Below are 22,495 nucleotides of genomic sequence, written 5' to 3' on the forward strand. Positions count from 1 at the left end.
CCACTGCCTTAAACAGAGAGTTTAAGTGATGAACTTGTTTTGCCGTCGGTAGTGTTTTGTTCTGCTGCATTTTCTGGTGGAACCCATGCCTCAGCCCATAACCAGTCTTCATCTGCTATTGGAGTGCAGTGCCTTCAGTGTGATCTGCTATTATGATGGCTTCATTTTCAGAAATTAAGACACTGGTAACTTAGTGAATATGTGAGGGACTTTATCTGAAATGAATTAGTTGGCTGGGCACAGCGGCTCATGCTTGTAATCCCAGCATTTTGGGAGGTTACAGCGGGAGGATCACTTGACGCAAGAGCTCAAGACCAGCCTGGGCAGTATAACAAGACCCCATCTCTACAAAAAGTCGTTAAAAAATTAGCCAGGTGTTGCATGCCTGTATTCCCAACTACTCAGGAGGCTGAGGGAGGAGAATCACGTAAGGTCAGGCTGCAGTGAGCTGCGATTGCACCACTGCACTGCACTCCAGCCTGGGTGATACACAGACCCTATCTCAAAATAAATGAATAAATAAGCCAACACTTGTCATAAAATAATGGCACGATTCCTATTTAAGATTTTCAACAGCCCTGAAGTTGCTCCCTTCTGGCAAATAAGGAAACTGAGGCTCACAGAAGTTGTAAACCATCATGGCCATGGGTTTTCTGCCTCCACGCCTCTCCCCCTGTAATGAGAAAGAAACATCATGAGTTATGTGCATCTTGCGTGCCAGGCGCTTTGCTCGTGTGATTGCACTGATGCCTACAACACCTGCTCCTGTTGGCTGCCATTATCCCTGCAGACAAGCACTCCTTCCTAAAACCTCAGTACAGGGTTTCGCTAGATGTGGTGTCTTGTCACCTGTATTTTTTAAAGGCAGACATTAGCCATGTGGACCAGTCACCAGCTGGGGCAGCAGAGTACCCTCTGAGTGGTACAGCCCAAGGCCTGCCTGGAGCGCCGGGCATGCAGGGTGAAGCGCCTTCCTCCTGAGATAGCAAGTAGGCCTCAGGCAGGTGTGTCAAGTAGAAAGAATTGAACAGCTCTGCTTTGGACATGTTGCCTTCTTAGGCTTTTGAATTCTTAAATTACAGTATTCACATGCAATAAGAGTTACCCATTTCAGGCATACAGTGCCTGCTACTTTCGGGGGCCAGTGGGACAACCTGATGTGCAGAGAGCCAGGGATGACACCGATTTTGTGGTCCTCAGCACTAGACTGCAGGCAAGGCCACGGGACCAGGTGTTCCCTTGGGTTCCTGGCTTAGTGTGAGCACCATTAGCTGTGTGGATCAAAACTTTGAAAACAAATTATTGAAAATATGCTAATTCTGTGTGTGTCTGAAGATGGAACTCAAGTCAGAATTATCTGGGGATTTTTCTGGCATCAGGTAAGAGCATGGTGCTGTCCTGCATTTACAGAGAAGGCATAGTGAGCACAGTGCTTCGTTCAGGGACTGGCAGGGGTTTTATACCGACACATCTGGATTCACTGGGATGGACGGACAGTCTCTTGTTAGTGTTGACAGTGAGTGGGTCCATGTGGTATCAGATCCATAATGTTGATTTCATGAGTGCCACGCTGCAGCCAGTGAATGATGTCACTTCGCTGTGCTCATCTCAGCTCACTCCTTACTGTTTATGTGGACAAAACCCAGGCACATCCTCGAGCCACATCTCCCCAGGGCTTCCTGTAATGCCGCCCTCAGAGTTTTCATAGAACAGCTTCAAATTCACTTTCAGTGTTTCTGTTTTTTTTGGTTCTCTTGAATTTGTCATTTCTAAATTATACCGAGATGCTAAGTCAGACATTCTCATTCTCAGTTGATAGTCATAGGACTTCTGCTGTTTGAATGACTGTTCTAAAATTCAGTGTTGGAAATGTTGCTGTGTTACTTCGTATTGATAGAAGTAACACACCAACTTCTATCATAAGCAGCACTGCTCAGCAACCTCTGCTTGCAGAGAGGATGGTGTGGCAACCACCCAAGACCAGTGAGCCGCTGCAGCACGGAGCTCCCTGTCCCTGCAAAAGTGCCGTGTGGATTGTGCATTTACTGTGTGGGGTTAGACTCAGCAGGGAGCTCGCCATCCCTGCAAAAGCGCCATGTGGATTGTGCATTTGCTGTGCGGTGTTAGACTCAGCAGAGAGCTCCGCATCCCTGCAAAAGCGCTGTGTGGATTGTGCATTTGCTGTGTGGTTTAGACTCAGCAGAGAGCTCCGCATCCCTGCAAAAGCGTCGTGTGGATTGTGCATTTGCTGTGTGGTGTTAGACTCAGCAGAGAGCTCCGCATCCCTGCAAAAGCGCTGTGTGGATTGTGCATTTGCTGTGTGGTGTTAGACTCAGCAGAGAGCTCCGCATCCCTGCAAAAGCGCTGTGTGGATTGTGCATTTGCTGTGTGGTGTTAGACTCAGCAGAGAGCTCCGCATCCCTGCAAAAGCACTGTGTGGATTGCGGGTTTGCTCTGTGGTGTTAGACTCAGCAGAGAGCTCCGAATCCCTGCAAAAGCACCATGTGGATTGTGCATTTGCTGTGCGGTGTTAGACTCAGCAGAGAGCTCTCCGTTCCTGCAAAAGCGTCATTTGGATTGCGGGTTTCTTCTGTGGTGTTTGACTCCTGGAGTTATGATGTGACACTTTTCTCTCTCGCAGGGGCTGTAAGCTGGTAACCATGGGTCCTCTATGGATCCATGGATTGCTTTAAGCTCCCAGACTCCCTGATGCTATTTTGAAAAATTTAGTGTAGTTGTCTCGGGTGATTTTAAAGGTGTTGCCAGTTACCCACATTGGGGCTGGCGGCGGGAGGAGGAAGATTGTGAAATACCCATTGCTCTGGCCTGGTGCACTTTGCTGGTGCACTGCACGGGTCCGCTCTCCCTACTCACTTTGAGCTCCATCCTGTCTGGCAGGTGGATTTGTGAGATGGGCTGTCTAAGCACTCCCAGTTTTCGAGTTCTCATGTTAAGCAGGAGTTGTGGGGGTGGGAGGAGAGGCGTGGCATTGCCCCACTGTTGGGAACCTTCAGCACACGAGGAGAGGAAAGGTCAGTTGCTCCAGCCAGGCTGTGGCCCTCAAGGGTGTTTCAGAAGAACAGCCACTGGGGAGCTCTTATCGCCCATTCTTCCCAGGGAGAAGTTCTTAAAATGTTTAGAGAAATGTGAGTACAAGTTGAATGTACTTTAAAGGGGAGCACTCCTTCAGATGTGCAAATATTCATCATTTACTTTTGTAAACATCAGTCACATAACTTTGTAATTAGTTATTTAATCCTTAAAAATGAGTGAAAGTAAAAAGCACGTCTGTTCTTCGCTGTCAGGTCAGCTTGTAACAGAGCAGGATTGGCCTCTGATCCTTTGGCTTTGGTTGTTACTGGACCAGCATCGACCTGGTCCAATAACCAGCATCCCGTGCCTGCACTGGCGGCTTGCATAGAAGGGACCCGGCAGCTTCTGGAAGGCCGCTGCCTCTCTGTGTGCTCTTGGAACTTTGCAGCAAGAGGGGAGGTCCTCTCAGACTGCCCTGCTCTGGCCCGTTGCGCTTTATCTCCGGAAGCGTATCCTGCGTGCCAGGAGTGCTTCTGTACAGCTGGGCTGGATGTGGCGGTAGGTACAGGGGGGTTTGTAACAAGACACAGGGTCATATGAACAGGTGGCTAGAGGAGCTGCCCGCAAGCTTGTACTGTGAGGAAGGTGGGGGACAGCTCCTGAGAGCGCAGGGTCCCTCCTGAGCACAGAGCACTTGCCTGAGAGGGGTACTTCTAGGCAAATGCGGAAAGGGGCATGGGTGAGGTCACAGCATTGAGGGAGCTCCCAGAAAACATAAGACCACCCCCACAAAGTTCACACAATTTAAAAAACAAAGAAAGCAAAACATTACTAGCAAAGAACCAGTACCAAGGTAGGAGGAAGGAGGGCGTGATGTAAGGTGTTTAAATAGAAGTGAGCCTGGCTGTGGGAAGCTTGAGCAGCTGAACATACACCTGACTGATCCTCCTGAAGTAGAAGGCAGTGAGGGAAGCAGAGCTGTATTTCTAAAACGCGAAACGGATCCTCGCGAGACTCCCCGGAGCTGCATTCTCCAGGGATGTGTGGCCAGGTGGCTGTTCCATGGAGGCAGGGAGAGGTCTGAGCAGCGTGTAGGGCCACAGCCCCAAGGGGCGGGTCTGGACACAGTGACTGGGTGTGGGACCCCAGGAGTAGTGGTTAGCCCAGTTTCCCTCCTCCACCCCTGCCCGACACACCGCATGGCCTCATCTGCAGGCAGGGACAGAGCCTGGGCTCCAACGGGTCCTTCTCAGAGTCAGGTACTTCTGGGCGGAAAGAGTCGCAGTTCTTGCTCCTTAGGCCTTTAAGAGTGAACTTTGTCTTGAAGGCCGGAGGACAGGCGCAGCTGAAGTCCACCATGGCAAAGCTGTTGTGTTTTGAAATATGCAGCAGTCCAAATGAAAGCAAATGAGGACAAAATGCGTCTGTGCGCCTTTGCTGTGGCAAGAGCTGCTTCTGCGTTGTCTGAACGTTGTACCCTTAAAACAGCGCCCTGTGCGTGTGGGAGGTGAGCCCAGGAATCGGCGCTGTTTTTCCTGCATGCTCCGTGGATTTGCAGGTCTTTCCCAGAACTCAAAAGTGTCACTATAACCCTTGGATGAGTATTGAGGGCAAACACACCACTTGGCCAAAGGTAGCGAGGAGGTCAGCTTTCCACACTGAATACCATGGAAAGTCTGGAAACAGTCTTCAGTGGCTTTCCCGCAAAGCGACACCAACAGACGGGCCCCTCGCTGGGGGAGCAGATGCAGCTGCTTGTTACTGTGGGCCTCTGACCCCTGCCACCACTCTGCGTGTCCTGTGCCCCTGCGTGCTCACGCGGCGCATTCAGATGACTGGCCTCCCTTCCAACAGACAACATCTGTGTGCTGAGGAAGGCCTTCGAACATAGGCAGGCAGTAAAACTAGAAAGAGCCCTCAGGGAAGACGGGCTCTGACTCCTATGGTGGCTGCTTCCGATGGAAGGCAGAGTGAAAATGGGTAGATATGCTGTGGCTTTTCGGGATTTTTTGATGAAAATGGCATCTGAAGTGAATGGAGCAAAATACTAACATCACGAATTCTGGGCAGTGGGTAATAATGTGTCCATGAGTTGTTCTCTCTACTTTTCTATATTTAAAAAATATTTCATAGTTTCACAAAATGAGAGCCCAAGAAGGAAGCCCTGAGACAGCGTGGGACTTGGGTCTGAGTCCGGGACTTGGGTCCCTGTTAGAATGGCTGTTCCAGTTCCATCCCCAGGCCCAGCCTCTGTCTCGGGGAAGAAACAGGCAGCATGGCCGAAAGTAGGAAACGGTCTTCTAGCATCACACGTGCTTTCAGGACAGCCCTGACACAGCCCCACGGAGGTGGTGATGTCACACTTGTGGGCTCTGTTCACCATGTAGATTGCTGCCACCTTCTCCATTGCTGTGTCTGTTTTTATCCCTCATTACCTCAGGGAAAAACACTGGTGTGAATTTTCTGGGTACTCAGTAACACACCCTTCAAACTCTCTGTCTTTAGGAGCTCAACAGGAGGCAGGTGGGAAGTGGCTCTTTGCAAAGAGGGATGCCTACATTTTCTAAATATAACATGCACACTAGTCTATGTGATCTGTTGATGCCAAAATAGTTATTCCTAATGGCATGTATATCTGACCTGGGAATGTAGTTGCCAATGCATCCCCTGGAGCTATGACTGTCAGTCAAGTTGATATTTCAGAAACCTCCTGTTCAGGGTTGTGGCCCTGTCCAGGGACTGATGGCCAGCCTCTCAGGGCAGCAATCATAGCTCCTCGGCCACCAGGATGGGCCAGATGAATGCCATGCCTGTGCAGCAGTCATTCCCGTAAGTCTCGATGGAGAAGACTCCCTCAGGAAAGTGCGGCTGGCACTTTCCTAAGTGCAGATGGCCAGCCACGGATGAGTGCTCATGCAGGGGGACCTGTGGACGGTGCCCTGTTTCTGTGCGAGTGCACACATGCATGCCTAGTACACATGGACACATATGAGTTATATATTGAGCAAATTAATGTTCTATTCTGGGTTTTTAAACCCCATGAAGCTAAAGGGATGATTTTACTTCTTGATTAAAGATCTGGAATTTGAGACATGACATATATCTTCATGACAGTATAATTTTCACATCATAAAATGCTTGGTCTTTGTTAAAACCCTAAAAGCCAAACTGGATTTTAGTCACAGGGGAAGGTTCTTATTGTTCTTCTGTGTTCAGTGCTGTGGTTTCAGCTTCACACCTGCGAGTCTCCTAGGCCTGGTTTGGGAGGAGCCACGGTAACATGGCTAGAACTACAGAGGATTGATTTTGCCTGAGTTATACTGGGATCACTACTGGTTCATAACCAAGATTAAACAACTTGCTTACAGAGAAATTGAACTTAGGCCTCTTATCAGACGAGGAGCTTATATATGACACTACTTAAAAATTACTCTCTTTCTCCTGGGAGTTAATTCTTGTTCTTTGTTGAAAACACTAAAACATTTAAAGACAGTAAGAATTACCTGTAATTCCTGTATCTGGAGACTGTATTAACACATCAGCTTTTCTCTCCAGCCTTTTTTTTCACACTATTGTACACATACCACAGTTGCTCTTTGTAATCCTATATAGGGTATTTTTGTTTAATACTATAGGATGACCATTTTCTCAGTCATTAAAAATTCTCAATAGAAATCATTTAAACTGACTACAGGACATTTCCTTGTGATTGAACCTGAGTTCATTGCATACTGTAAGCTTCTCCAGTTAGTGGACCACTACGAACAGTGACATGGAGACATCCTCACACATTAATCTGATAATTTCCTTAGAAGTGTAATTTTCAGGTCAAAGAGTAGAACATTTTTATACTCTTTTAGACTCCTGATACATTTTTGCAAGTTGCTTTCCAGGAAGTTTTCCCCAGTTTATATTCTTATCGGCTATACCTGACTTTGATTTCACAATGAAACCTTTATGATTTGATTTATAGAAAACAGTTTTGTAAATTTGCCTTAAATTAAAAATTTTTAATGACTTTTTTTTTTTTTTTTGAGATAGGGTGCCCAGGCTGGAGAACAGTGGCCATTTATAGGCACAATTGTAGCTTACTGCAACCTCCAACTACTGGGCTCAAGTGATCCTGCTGCCTCAGCCTCCTGAGGCGCTGGGACTACAAGTGAAGCCACCTCACCTGATTTAATGGCTATTTTAATTTACTTTTCTTTTCATTACTAGTGAGAATTAACATCTCCATATTTATTAGCCATCTGTATCTTTTTCTGGGAATTACTCATTTTATTATTGGTATTTTAGAATATTATCATTTTAAATATATTTATATGTAATCTTTATGGTAAATAATTGCCTATTTTTACATGGCTTTACATATTTATGGCTATAATTTTATAGAAATCTAAAGTTTTTAATTTCTCAGTTGTCAGATTTGCTCCCTTTTTTGGGGTAATTTCTTCAGCTCATGTTTTTAGACAGTCTTTCCACACACCTGGGGCTCCAGCCTGGCCCCTGCATTTCAGGTGTGGGTGTCATTTATCCTTCTTTGCTCATTGAGGTAAGGAACTGCTTCGAAAGAGGCTGGAGAGAACAAGATCCCCCTGTTGGGAGTTTTATGGCTGCAGCTGGGAAAGCAGTACCCCGACTCCCGCGGCTTCTACCCTGCAGGATGGTCTTACCGCACCTCTTTCCCTCTCTCTCTCTCTCTCTCTCTCTCTATCTATCTCTCTCTTTTTTTCTGACAAGGAGTCTCTGTTGCACAGGCTGGAATGCAGTAGCACCATCTCGGCTCACTGCAGCCTTCACCTCCTGGGTTCAAGCGATTCTCCTGCTTCAGCCTCCTGAGTAGCTGGAATTACAGGCGCCCACCACCACCCCAGCTAATTTTTGTATTTTTAGTAGAGACGGAGTTTCACCACGTTGACCAGGCTGGTCTCAAACTCCCGACCTCAAGTGATCCACCCGCCTTGGCCTCCCAAAGTGCTGTGATTACAGGCATGAGCCACCATGCCTGGCTGACTCTTCGTCTCTCTTTATCACCTTGTTCTGATCAGCTCTACCACTGTCACAACCACAGAGTGCACTGACACTCTGTAGACATGGCAAATGTAAACATTGTTTCCAGCTGCAATGGAAATGAGGCTTTGGTCAACTTTGTTCCAGGAGGAAAGGGGCGGTTCCATGTTAAGTGCATTTCCTTTGGCAGCCCAGCCTTGCCTGTTAAGAACCATGGGAAACTCCCTGTAGGAGGTAGGTGAGGTACTGGGGGTGGCAGGGCCCCAGGAGTGCAGGAGTCCGGAGGCAGAGGTGATGTGCTGCATTAGGGGGTGTGGTCCACAGAGACCCATGCGCAGCTCTGAGAGGGAGAATACCAGAAAGAAACGCGCATAGGAGTTGTACAGGGCTGAGGAGTTAAGGAGGTGGAGGGGTCTTCAGACCCCATGAAGGTTGATGGGCAGCTGCAGAGGGTACTGGTTGGGGGCTGGGGCTGCCCACAGTCAGGCTGTTGGTGTGCAGGGGGGTCTTGATTCCTACTTGATCTCACCTGCTCCCCAGTGCCTGGAGACACCTTCCGGCTCTGATGTCTCACAGCCTCACACCGTGGAGGAGAGGTTTAAGATGCTGTGAGGATGCCCCTTGAGCCCAGAGCATGGAGGCTCTCAGGGACCAATCACACCCCCAGGGGCTTGCTATTGATCTGGCCACACAGACCCTTCCTTGTTTTCTACACAAAATTCCGTTTCACTGGCAGACCCTGAATTTTCAAACAGATTGCAAGGATTTCCATGGAAACAGGAGAAGTGTCCGTGAGAAAGACTTGGGAAGCGCTTTTGCAGAAGTGCAGCAATTGTGTGTTGCTATAGCGACAAAAGAACTGTGCTCACAGAACTGAAAACTCCAGAAGCTGGCAACTAGAGGGCTGGAAGTTAACGCTAACAAAAATTCTGATTTGCGGGGGTTTCTATCTATCTTTCTTTCTTAGAGATTGGAGACTCCCTCTGTCACCCAGGCTGGAGTGCAGTGGCATGATCTTGGCTCACTGCAACCTCTGCTCCTGTGTTAAAGCAATTTTCCTGCCTCAGCGTCCCCAAATAGCTGGGACTAAAGGTGTACACCACCACGCCCGGCTAATTTTTTTTTTTTTTTGTATTCTTAGTAGAGATGAAGCTTTACCATGTTGGCTAGGCTGGTCTCAAACTCTTGACTTCAGGTGATCTGCCTGCCTTGGCCTCCCAAAGTGCTGGGATTATAGGCGTGAGCCACCGCACTCGGCCTGCAGGGGTTGCTTTAATCAATTTTGACCTGAAAATCAACATGAAACACTTCTTTCTGAAACCGAGAATCACGTTTGAAAAGCACTGGCCGCACTGTGTGGTTTCTTGTTATTCTTGGGATGTGAGCGCAGACGCCTTCGTTGGCAGCACACATTGTCCCCTTGCATTTAGAAGTCTCGGGTTGCTCTATGGTGTCATCTGTGCCCCAGTGGTGCCCTGTTATGAACTGGTGATGATCATCAGATGCCCTCATCTGATGATCCAGCCGACATAAAACTTCAGCACATTTCTATGCTCCGTAAAGTCGAGGAACTCCTCCTCATCTCAGTGCAGAAGGTTCTTTAATCCACTAGGAAAAGAGTATTGTCCCTTCCCCTGATAGGTTCACATCAGTGGCAGTGTGTGTGTTTGTGTATTTATTTTAAAAATGTTTATGTTTTTAATTGACAAATAGTCATATACATTTATGGTTTAAAACATGTTTTGAAATATGTATACATTGTGGAATGGCTAAATCAAGCTAACTTGGCTTATGTCACACATTTACCATTTGTTCATGGTGAGAACTTTAAAGACTACTCTTAGTGATTTTCAAGTACACAATACTTTATTGACTACACTAGGCCTCTTGGAACCTATTCCTCCCATAGAACTGAAATCTGTGCACCTGTGAATCCTTGTGACCTATCCCATGTACCCTGTAAGTAAGGAGCTGGTCTCTGGGTGGCGGAGCAGTTGTGTAGGGTGATGGAGCTGTTTTGTGGGTGATGGACCTGTTCTGTAGATGACGGAGTTGTTCTGTGAGTGATGAGCTGTTTTATGGGTGATAGAGCTGTTCTGTAGCATGGTAGAGCTATTTTGTGGGTGATGGAGCTGTTATGTAGAGTGATGGAACTGTTCTGTGGGTGATGGAGTTGTTCTGTGGGTGATGGAGCTGTTCTGTGGGTGGTGGAGCTGTTCTGTGGGTAATGGAACTGTTCTGTGTGCTGTGGAGTTCTCCCTCAGGCTTACTGGGGAGATACTTATATGCATCTATGCATGTGTGAAAATATATAGAGCTGCAGACCAAAAACAGAAGAGTCAATTTGGTTGGATGGTAATTGTGGAGATCATATTTTAAGATCACTTTTAAAAGAAGTTAACTAAGTAATAAAGTTTACATAGCACTTACAAGTTTATTTACTCATTTATTAATTTTGACACAAGGTCTTGTTTGGATGCCCAGGCTGTAGTGCAGTGGCACAATTATAGCTCATTGCAGCCTTGGCTTCCTTGGCTCAAGTGAGCTTCCTACCTCAGACTCCCAAGAATTTGGGACTACAGGCTACAGATGCACACTACAATGCCTGGCTAACGTTTTTTTGTTTTTGTTTGTGTTTTAAACTATGCTGCCCAGGCTGGTCTTGAATTCCTGACCTTTAGCAATCCTCTCACCTTGGCCTCCCAAAGTGCTGGTATTACAGGCATGAGCCACCACATCCAGCCTATACCTGTTTTACAAGGTTGTATTTTAGAGTTTATCATCAAAGTTTATGAATGAAAGCAAATATGTGTGTCATGAAACATTTTAAATTATAAGCATTTTATAAGGATAAATAAAGTTGCTATGGGTAACTACTGGATCACTTTGCTACCCTTTTTATGAAATTTAATAATACTTCAAATGCAGTTAGTAGGCCAGGTGCGGTGGCTTTCACCTGTAATCCTAGCACTTTGGGAGGCTGAAGTTGGTGGATCATGAGGTCAAGAGATCGACAGCATCCTGGACAACATAGTGAAACCCTATCTCTACTAAAAATACAAAAATTTAGCTGGGCGTGGTAGCGTACGCCTGTAGTCCCAGCTACTTGGGAGGCAGGAGGATCACTTGAACCCGAGAAGCAGAGGTTGCAGTGAGTCAAGATTGTGCCACTGCACTCGAGCCTGGAGACAGAGCGAGACTCCATCTCAAAAGACAAATAAACAAACAAAAAAACCCAAATGTATTTAGTAATTGAATTTGTCTAGATAGTTGATAAAAATCAGGCCTACCATGTGCATAAATACCACATAATCATGTCTTTAACATAAAGTGCCTGCAAAATTATAAAGGGTTAGGCTACTCTTCAGTTATATAGTAAACATTTTTAGATACTTGTATCTGAAATACTTTTTTTGGATTTATATAGGTTCTTTCAGTTTTGACATATATGTATTATATATGTCATACACACTAAGAGAACAAGCTACATAATTTGTAGGACATAGCATAAAAGGAAAATGCAGAATCGTTTCCCAAAATTATTAAGAATTTCAGGATGTCCACATCAGAGCCTGAGACCAAGTTCTGGGCCCCATAAGCTCAGGTCCATGCAGCTGCACAGACCGACGGCCATGAAGCCTGTCCTTCCGGAACACAAGACACCTTACTCAACTTAAATGAATTTCTCCTACCTGGGTTTGAATTTTGGCTCCTTCTCTTCCTGGTTGTTTGACCTTAGACAATTTCTATGAGAAGTGGAAAATGAAAAGGGTATTATTACATCTTGCTTTAAAACATAGACTCTCAGGCTAATTCTGAGATCAAATCCTTCTCATCTGTCATCAGTCAAATCGGGGGATGGGGGAATCTGTCCTCTGTGCCTGTGGGCCCGCCGTGGGATTTAGTGAAGAAGTATTTGAACATCACCTGCTGTAGCACACAGAAAGCACCTGTGAGGGACAGAGCAGTTCTCACTTGGGCACTTGACACCTCAGGAAACGCGTCATTTCCCTAACCCAAGTTATTGAAGACAAACCATTTCTATTCCCATTAAAAAAAAAGTTAGGAAAGATCACTGGGGAACTCTTTTTGATGGTGGATGACCCCGTTATTGGAGATGTGGTTCGATTAAATGTCATTTCTAGGTGCCTCTGACTAATAGCTGTTATGTCAAGTGTTTAAAAACTATGAAAGGGACCAAACATCAGCCAAACCCAAATTGTGAGACACTCTGTAACTCACCAGCATCCTCCAAAAATGTCAGGATCGCGAAAGAGGAAGATTGAGAAACTCCCCCAGACTGGAGGAGATTTCAGGGATGTGAGCACAGAATGCAGTGCGAGGCCCTGGGCTGCATCTGGGACTAGAAAATGACATTGGAGTGAAAGCGGTGAGGTTTGAAGAAGGTCCGTAGATCACTTAGGAGTGCCGTATCCATGTGGTGTCCTGGATTTGACGGTCATGCTATGCTTACGTCAGATGTTAGCCTCTGGGGAAGCCAGGCCTGGGCACTCAGGCGGCAGCTCTTTGCAACTTTTCCATCTGAAATTATTACGAAATAAATGTTAGAAAAGGAAAAACCACTAAATGCTTGAAAATGTCCACTTTTAAAAAGTTCTAGATTCACCCCTCAACTTAAAAATTATTTAACTGTTATTTTAGTGTTTTCTTCCCTCAAGTATTAAAGTAAACATGGGTTTACATTTGTATTCTTTTTTTTTCCTTCTTATTTTGTAGACAAAGTTTATATGGGGCCAGGACAACTGTATCAAGATTTGCAAAACTTGTTACATGACTTAAATGTAATCGGTCAAATCACTCAGCTGATAGGAAACCTTAAAGGAAACTATCAGGTAACAATCGAAGTGATTTGATTTCAAATTCTGTCTTCACTTCTAAGTCATTGTAAGCATTTTATTATGTCTCCAAGTTCTACCACAAGTGAGAATTCATTTTGACCTTAAAAATTAATCTGATCATACATTTTCTCTTGTATTAGAGAAGGTGAAAGTATTTAACCGTAACTTTTTTTTTCATTTTGCAAATAGACTTGACTATCAGTTCTGTCTTAAAAGTGGCTCAGCCCTCCCACAATGTGGTCTGATTCCCAAAGGCTTCTTTTTCATAATCCTATAGTTTTATTTGGTCTGAATTTCTCACGTTAAAATTTTTTTAAAATCTGACTTGGGATGGCCCTACTTTTTAAACATGTTTGAAATGTGTGTATTTATTTCCTTTGTAGAACTTAAACCAGTCAGTAGCCCATGATTGGACATCAGGTTTACAGAGGCTCATTTTGAAGAAAGAAGATGAAATCAGAGCTGCGGACTGCTGCAGAATTCAGTTACAGCTCCCAGGGAAGCACGACAAGTTAGTAGTAGCCTTAAAACGAAACCTTCTTGGTCAGTGCTGGGGGAAAAAAAATGGTTCTTTGTTATGACATATATGTTTTTTGGCTTGCTGATTACATAAGACAGGCAAAATATGTGATTTAACCTGACAGGATGGAGCACATTTTATAAAATGAATGTGTGTCTGTTGTTTCTGGCAGATCTGGGCGACCGACCTTCTTTACAGCTGTGTTCAATACGTTTACCCCTGCCATCAAAGAGTCCTGGGTCAACAGCTTACAGATGGCCAAGCTTGCCCTGGGTAAGGCCTGGCTGACCGAGGCTGAATGAGGCATGCTGCATGGTGATGAATTCCTGCCTGCAAGGGTGAGGTCAGGGTTGAGAAGGAAACTCAGCAGTGGATCCATCCATTGACCCGAAAGAGGAAAATTAACCCTAGCACGAACAATTTTTAAGACGTTCATATTAAAATGGAGGGGTTGCAGGAACAAGGCCATGGTGTTTCTTGTACCAGTTGCAGCAGCTGAACACAGAGGAAGTCCATGGAGCCTGGCCGTGAACCAGATGCCTGAGGCAGGCGGCGGGCAGCGGCCTCCAAATGCCGGGAGGTCATTGTTCCTCTTGGCCCTTCTGCTCACTCCTCACTGAGAAGCAAAACACAGGGCTGGGCTGAGAGGTCACTAAAGACCCTCCCAGCACCAAAGATAAACCCTATGGTTTTACTGTAGATGTGACTTTGTGATTTCCTTGTTCCGATGTCTCTTTAGCCTTGATTATTTTTTGCTCGCTGTGTAATGTACTTATTCACAGGCCGCAGACTTGTTACTCGGAACATACTGGGATGTCGTGTGTGTGTAAAATTCTCTTTCTGCTGTAGATAATCTGAAATGTTAACTGAGTACAAAATAGAGAAGGGAAATGCAGAGCATGGATAATGCCATTGCCCCAGGGAGCTCTGATCAGTGGATGGGCCTTGTCTGGAAGGGAAAGCCTTCCTGACTTTGTGCGCACTTGACGAGGAAGCAGAAACACAGCCCCTCTCTCTCTTGCTAAATAATTTAGTGGTTTGTCAGGTCAGGTTCAGAGTGACTCAGCAAACAAGGAAGCAGCCACTCTAAAGAGAATGAGCTGAACATGCAGATAAGTCCCCTTCCATCTTTAGATCCAATACCTGTTCTTTAATGCCCAGGTTGACAGTTTGTTTTAGTAGTAAAATATTTCTCCATTTCCTTGTACTCTTTTTAATCTCATAGTATTATACCATATTTTAGAGTTTCTCAGTACATCTCTGGTGTTTGAATCTAAACATCTCTTTTGCTCTGGAAAAAAATGGAGAAAGATAAAGGGAAGTAGACCTATGCGGTTTCCGCAGCAAAGTTTCGCAGCCTTTGGGTCCAGCATACAGGAGGCACAAACAGGAAGATGTCCCAGCCATTTAGATGGAGCGATGCTGCCTCCTAAAATCATACCGTAAATACACAGTGTGTGCTGTAAGAGGAGATCGTACTGTTTTCCAGAAGTAAATCATGGAGTTGTCTGGTCCTAAACAAACAGAATGCTGGAAACTTCCCCTGCTGTGGCCTGTGGAGCTGCAGGTGTGTTGCGTGTGAATTAACTGCATTCTTGCTCATTTCTTTCTGAATATAATCACAGAAGAGGAGAACCATATGGGCTGGTTCTGTGTGGACGATGATGGGAATCACATTAAAAAGGAGAAGCATCCTCTCCTTGTCGGACACATGCCCGTGATGGTGGCCAAGCAGCAGGAGTTCAAGGTAAAAGGAGGCAGGGCAGGGTCCGGCCCACGGTGGGGTGTACTTCCCAGCTCTGACTGGGCCACTTGGGAGATGATTCTTAAGGGGCATGGTTAGAACATGGTCTTCCTAGGTTAACCACAGTCACTGCTTCTTGAGAGGTAATTTATTTGGAAATAAGATTGCTGTTGTTTAAAACCTAAAAAACACCCAGCTATTATCTCTGAAGCCCAGTCCTGGGCCAGGACCCTGGGATATTCCAACAGCGCCACAGCATCGTAGGCCTTGCTAGTTAAACAGGGGACACGTGTTTCACATTTGTAGCTCTGTTTTGCCTTTGCTTGGCAAACAGTCTGTTTCCAGAGTGGATCGTAACTCCAGGTCTCATGTCTGCTTGAGGCACTGTGCCCCTCTCTGCCTGGGCAGACTCCACCTCTAGGGTGGCATCTTGTTAATGTTCCCGGTGTCGCTGACTCAGGCACAACAGGCCAGGGCCTTCAGTGACTTTGGCGATATCTTATTCTTTAAGAAATAAAGATACTATTCCTCACCCTGGTCTCTGGCCGGGGTTTCCTAGCGGCTCCCCCAACCCCTCCCATTGGGAGTCTCAGAGAGTGCACAGGACTCCCCTGGGAGAGACCCAGGTGGGCCAGGGAAGGGAAGAGGCACGGGCTTTCCCGCTGCTGCGTTCTCATAGGCTTTGCTGGATGCCTCCGGGGTTGGCTCTCCCATCTGATGCGCCCCCGGGTTTGTGCATGCTGTTGGGATCTGAAGAGTAAGATACTAAAGGTTGAATCTACTTAGGTGTTTGCTTCTAAAAAGCTAACTTCTGAGACTTATACTTTTAAACTTTTATCCTCCCTATCTTAATCTTTGATAGGTAATGAACCTGTAATTTCTGTGGTTATACACTGGAAGTAAGTCATCCGTTTAAGACATTATATGGTCTAAGAGCCTCTTAGCTCTGTTTTATATGTGAACGTTTAATTTTATTCCATTTTAGATTGAATGTGCTGCTTATAATCCTGAACCTTACCTAAACAATGAAAGCCAGCCAGATTCATTTTCCACGGCACATGGTTTCCTGTGGGTAAGATGTGTTTATTTGTTTTTAGTGCAGGTTCACAGAGAATCAGCATTTGTAGTAGTGTGATGATTTTTAGTAGTGTGAATTGCTCAGTGGAGAGTTGGTGGTGGCTCAGCCCAGAGTGTATTCACAAACATGAACACTTCTTTGAAAGGGAGCCAATCGCTTTTGGAAAAGATTTAGAGTTCTTAGGAATGCAAATATTTGTTTCTTTTCCTTTTCATCTAGAACATTTATCAGATAAAGTTCAGTCCAAAGACAGTAAACTAATATGAGAATAATTTTTATATTTTTTTCCATTTTGGTGACAACACTGCATGGATTTTTTTTTTTTCCAAGACTGGCTTTTTGCAGTGGAAACTTAGCAATTAAAATTAATTTGTTCCAGATGAAACATTGCATCTGAAATTACGGTGCTATTGCGGTAGACGTTCCTGATTCCTGCAAACTAGAGTCGAGCTGTGTGGTCCAAGGCTCTCCCCTCTCTGGTTTCCTGTGTTCCCGCCCTGCAGCCTCAGAGTTGCTCTCCAGCGGTCCACTGTGCTTTTCCAAACCCTCATCCTTTCCTCCCAGGCATCCTGTGCCACAAGTCATGCCTCTCACTTCTCACAGCCACGGATCCTGCTTGGTTGGTGTTCCTAGTTGAGTGTCAGAAATGGAACAACGCAATTAGCTGGTGTTTCGTTCGTACCAACCTATGAATGGAGGAGTAGCCTTAATTCCCTTGGTGGTTTCCACTTTTAAGAGACCTGTTTTCCATCTAGGCAGGCAGACCTGTCATTGCTGAAGCCTTATCCTCTCGCCTGGTCACAGCCCTAGCCCTGTAGGCAGTGCAGGGGCTTGGGAGATTGGCATTCTTCCGTGATTGCATGAAAGTAGGATGTCTGTGTGTAGCATGGAATAAATACAGGAAAGATAAGGAGAGTTTAACAACATTCTCAAAGTTAGTGGAAAAGAAAAAGAATCAGTGAAAACACCACCCTAAATTAGCTAGTGCTTTCTGTTCACAGGGATCAGACCCTTTCCCACTTAAAAAAAAATAAATTTAAGTTTAAATTGGGAAACTATGCTATGTGTTCTCATTGTTGAGATTCAAACACACAGGAAGTTTGTGTACACACTTGTAGCAATGCTGCTTTAGAAATTTCGCAGCTGGGTGCGATGGCTCACACCTATAATCCCAGCACTTTGGGAGGCTGAGGCGAGCAGATCACAAGGTCAGGTGGCTCATGCCTGTAATCCCAGCACTTTGGGAGGCTGAGGCGGGCGGATTCAAGACCAGCCTGGACAACACAGTGAAACCCCTAAAAATACAAAAATTAGCTGGGCACGGTGACATGAACCTGTAGTCCTAGCAATTTGGGAGGCTCAGGCAGGAGAATGACTTGAACCTGGGAGGCCAAGGTTGCAGCGAGCTGAGATTGCACCACTGCACTCCAGCCTGGGCAACAGAGTGAGACCATCTCAAAAAAAAAAAAAAGAATTCCACAACATACCACATGTTGAGTTCAAATGATCTACCTTGGGATATATTCTTATTGATGTTTTTCACATTTGAAAGGTTTCTTAGCCAAGGTCATTAAACATTAGTGTTATTAAAGTGGATGATAATCTGCTTCTTAGAACTTTAAACTGAGAATGGATAGGCCTTTACCTTCGTATTGTGATGACTACATGACTTTTAAAGTATAGAAATATAACTTTGTAAAAATTAAAGTTATACTCTTGCTTTAAAATTTTTTGAAAACCCTAATTAAATGTGTTGAGAAGAAAAGGGGCCTCTGAGCGATTGTTTAAGCATTTTTTGATTTTTCTAAGTGTGTTGATTCTCATATGAAAATCGAAGCTTGTCATGGTCTGTAAGCGTCAGATTCCACGTATTACGGAAGCCTCCACATGCTCATTTTCTTTTTTTCTCCTAATTCTCTGATTCAGATTGGAAGTTGTACCCATCAAATGGGTCAGATTGCCATCGTCTCCTTTCAAAATTCCACCCCCAAAGTCATCGAGTGCTTCAATGTCGAATCTCGAATCCTGTGCATGCTGTACATTCCCATTGAGGAGAAGCGCAGAGAACCCAGGGCACCCCTGGACCCTGAGACCTCGGCCACAAGAGCTTCTGTCCCAACGATCTGTGTAGGGACGGAGGAGGGAAGGTAGGTAGCACTCAACACGTTACAGAGAATCAGCCAGCTCTGCCCGTGGAAGGCATGGTGGGGAGCCTGTCCTGGAAAGAGTCCTTGACTTTGACTCAGGAGCAGCCCGTGTAGGAATTAGGAGATACCAGGGGAAATTTTTAGGGTCATTGCACTTTGAAATAACTAGTGAATTGGGCCCCTGGAAATTATTCTTGGAAAGTCTTAAGGAGAAGTGGTATTTCTTTAAAGGAGAAAGTTTTGCTGTTTGCCACTGAAATGTCTCATTTTTATTCATGCTTTTTAAAAGCACATTCCCCGCCTTGTATTTATTTTGGGATAAAACCACCACCATATTGTATGTTATGATCATATTGAATTGTTGACACCATTTAAAGGAGAGTTAAAATGATTTTCCTGATGTGAAGTTACAAGATATATAGGAATAACTAATATTTTATATATATATCCCAGAATTTCCCTTTTAAAAATAAAGAAATCAAGGTTGTTGCAAATTTTTGAAAAGTACGGGCAAGTGTTTCTAGGGATGGAGAAGGACAGGTAAGAGGGAAGAATTGAAATGTTTTGTGTTTATGTTAATAGACACCCTCATTCTTCTCCCAATGAGAAAATATATTTATTAGCTTGTATTTTTCTCTTAAAGCATTTCCATTTATAAAAGCAGTCAAGGCTCCAAGAAAGTGAGACTGCAGCACTTTTTCACTCCTGAGAAGTCCACAGTCATGAGCCTGGCTTGCACGTCTCAGAGCCTGTACGCCGGCCTGGTCAACGGGGCGGTCGCCAGCTACACCAGGGCCCCAGGTGAGGCGGGTCTCACGGCCTCCTGGCCGGTCCCTGGGGATCACTTGGCCCCTGCATCTGGTTTAGCCTCCCTCCCCCACGCTCGTCACCCTGGCCCAAGGCCTGTGTGCGTTGCTTCTTCCCCAAAAGGTGTTTGTTGAATACACAGATGTCGTTTCAGAAGTCACTCTCCCTGTCTCCTCCCACCTCTCGGCTTGGCTGTTTCTCCCCCTTGGATGGGGGCCCAGGCCATGCAGTGTGCTCACTCAGCATGTCCTGCGCTGAGCGGCTATCAGCCTGTCTGCCGGGCGGGGCCTCTTGGACCTGGGCTAGCACTCTTTGCCCTGGTGCTGCTCCCTGAGTCCCTCATGTTCTCTTGAACGCAGGGCCAAGGACTCCATTGTGTTCCGCTGGGTGCCATGGACGAGCTGCCCCCTGGCCCGTCCCACCTGGTCCCTGCAGCCACTGGGGGTGGTCAGGCTGCTGTTCTCTCTTCAGCCACTGCCATATTTGTGGGATCCTGCTTTCCAGGCTCTTCCTGTGGAAGCTGTGCTCATGGGGCTTTCCGTCCAGCTTCCTTGGTGCTGGCTGAGGCTGCTCTCCTGGCCCTTCCCTCAGCCCTGAGTGCAGGGGTGCCGAGCCCCAGCCTGGATCCCAGCCATTCTCAGTGCTGCCATTCCCAGAGTGGAACACACATGGCTTCCCTTCCCTGAAAGCAGTCCTGCGCCACCCTCCCTGTGGCCGGGAGCCAGCCTGGGCCGGTCCTGTCCTCTTCCCTCCTCCACGACTGTACCTTGGACCATCCATCATTCATTCTTGTACCTCGAGACCATGTCCCAGCTCACTCCCCATCATCGCCACCTTGGTCCAAATAGCCCAGCTCCTGCGGGATGGCAGCCTAGCTTTGCATTCATTCTTGCATTTCCACCCATTCATTCTCCAAACATTTGTTATTGAGATTTATAAACTGTAAATAGGTCTTTACCTCCCCTGCTTACAATTGTCTGGTGAGTCCCCAGTGTACTTAGAATAAAATTCCAGTCCTTGTTCCTTGCCCACAAGGCACTTCGCCCTCCAGCCACCCCGGTTGTCTCTGCTCTGAGCATCCTGCTCCCTGCTGCCATTGGAGCTCCTCCCTCCTTAGAAATCTGCGCCAGCCCCTCCCTGAGCCTGGGCTGAGCCCTTGGACTTCGAGATCTCCTCTTTGGGGAGACTCTCTCAGCCTGCTCCACAGAGACGGCCCCTCCTTCTTTGTGGTTCCAGCCTGGCCTGTGTGCACACTTGGGCCAAGAAGGCCTGGTCTTCTTTCTCACTCCAGTAGGTGGAGTAGGCACAGGAGCCGCTCTTGTCTTGCCCCACAGCCATCTAGACTCTGACCTGCTGATCCCTGGCAGATCCCCGGCTCCTTGGCAGGTCCCTGGTTGCCCCCCTCTCATCTGGTGGGTGCCCCAGCCTGGCTTCCGGTCTGTACCCTCCTCTTCACTCGGCCTCATGATTTCAGTTATACACGGACAGTTGAGTGTCTTTGGGGCTGGCCTCTCCCATTCCAGTCCTGCTTTGTCATTTACCTGTTGTTATAACCTCTGCCAGCCTCCTTGGCCGACTTTCTTGTCCCGTCCCTGCTCCGGGGTAGGGGGAGGCCCCTCCGCAGCTGCTTCCTTGCTGCTGCTCGTGTTTCTACCGCTCTGCACTCTCACTCTTGCATGAAGCTTCATGGAGGAATGTGTGTTGATAGACTTTTTCATATAATCTGGATTTTTTTCTATTTTCTGGTTATTAAATGTAATAGAAGTTACATTTCGATTACGTAAAATGTATTTATGCTTACATCCCCCATTTCTTTCCTGGGTTTCCTCATGAGCGTGTTGTGAGTATCTCACTTGGCTGCGCTGCTGTCCTGTCCACTGTGCAGCCCTGTGCTGGGCTGTGTTTTCGCCTCATCTGTAACATGATATGTAACTGAGATGGACTGAATGTGTCTCTTCGCATCTTCCCCACGGAGTGCTGGCGGGTGTACTGTCTAGGAGCCCGCGAGGTGGCCTGCGCAGAAGCGCATAGCCTGCCACTTCATTCTTGGTGGTGGGGAATGTGGCTGGCTGAAGGCCTCGGCCTGTGCAGAGCAAGGAGGCTGCTTCCCAGCTCCTCACTGTTACCAGGGCTCTGACTTTCAAGACATTTAAAAATCTGGAAATTGCCACAGACTTTCAGATTTTTAAGTGTTAGTTCAGAACGTCATTAGCATGTGCCTGGGTCTGGCTGTGGTGTGGGCAGCCTGCTGAGGGCTCTGGCCTGAGACAGGTATGCAGGGAGAAGTCATCCCAAGAAGGACAAGTGCACGCTGCACACTGCAGAAAGACCCGCTCAGGTGCTTAGAGAACAAAGGTCAGTTATTGGAAGTTAAACCTTAACCAGGCGAAACATCTGAAGTAGGCCATCCTGTCATTGATCTTTGAGTTCTTGTTTTAAAGGAATTGTGCTATCCGTAGGACGCTGCCAAGTCACATTGGACAGCCAGGATTCAAGTGCAGCGGGTGGTGGATAGAGCCCTGACCTAGGATTTAAAACCCTGCATTCTTGTGCCACTCCGTGCCCTGCAGAGCATGTGAATGTCAGAGAAAATTGTAGCTCTGCACTGAGTCCTCGTAGTTCTGGAGGTTGCACTGCTTTAAAGGGCTATGAGTACCACATGGGAAGGCCCATGCACACTGGGCCCTGTGCACCTATTATGCATGAAAAGCAGGCTCACATTCACGGGGGCTAATAATCACCCAGCAACACTTTTTAGCCTAATTGCAACATTAAAGCATTTCCATTAAAGTTGAATTATAACTAAAAGTATGCCACAAAAGCCAAAGCTTGGATAGTTGCCTTTTAGTGACTGCACACCTCAGCTTCAGACACTTGTTTTGTATTCAAAGGTTCAGTGCTTGAAATCGAGAACAAAGAGATAAGAACTAGGGCCGTGTTCTCCTGACTGAGTGAAGTGTGTTTATTTGATTAGGAAGTCGAAGGCATCGATGGATTAATAATTCAGTTACATTTTTAAGGTCGATTCCTTAATTAATGGTTAGATGGAGAATTGAAGAATTCTTTTTAATTATTTACAGGATAATTACATTAGCCACTAAAAATTTATGGTAAATCTTGTTTCAAATACTTTTTATTGGTGTTCAAGCTAGTGACTCATACTTGATATAAAGTGTGAAAGACCTCACCAGTAGATCTTTTTTTTTTTTTTTTTTTTTTTTTTGACGGGCTTTTTCCTTTTTTTCCCTGGGGGGGGATGGCGATGGGTTGGCTCACCACACCCTCCCCCCCCAGGGT

At 46.2% G+C, this 22,495-nt stretch overlaps 1 protein-coding gene across 11 annotated transcripts in view; it reads left to right on the forward strand.

The window, feature by feature from the left end:
* The window catches only part of ARHGEF10 (Rho guanine nucleotide exchange factor 10), a 120,104-nt gene that overhangs the window by 72,900 nt on the left and 24,709 nt on the right, over positions 1-22,495 (forward strand). For all 11 annotated transcript variants that reach the window (XM_032260290.1, XM_032260291.1, XM_032260296.1 and 8 more), the window contains 7 exons: positions 12,781-12,896; positions 13,286-13,413; positions 13,595-13,695; positions 15,048-15,169; positions 16,152-16,238; positions 18,171-18,391; positions 19,035-19,192. In XM_032260290.1, the coding sequence (XP_032116181.1) occupies positions 12,781-12,896; positions 13,286-13,413; positions 13,595-13,695; positions 15,048-15,169; positions 16,152-16,238; positions 18,171-18,391; positions 19,035-19,192 (933 nt within the window). The remainder of the gene's footprint in view (positions 1-12,780; positions 12,897-13,285; positions 13,414-13,594; positions 13,696-15,047; positions 15,170-16,151; positions 16,239-18,170; positions 18,392-19,034; positions 19,193-22,495) is intronic.

The sequence above is a fragment of the Sapajus apella genome, unplaced genomic scaffold, assembly GCF_009761245.1.
Source record: "Sapajus apella isolate SASKATOON/1434 unplaced genomic scaffold, GSC_monkey_1.0 scaffold116, whole genome shotgun sequence".
In the NCBI taxonomy this organism is placed as follows: domain Eukaryota; kingdom Metazoa; phylum Chordata; class Mammalia; order Primates; family Cebidae; genus Sapajus; species Sapajus apella.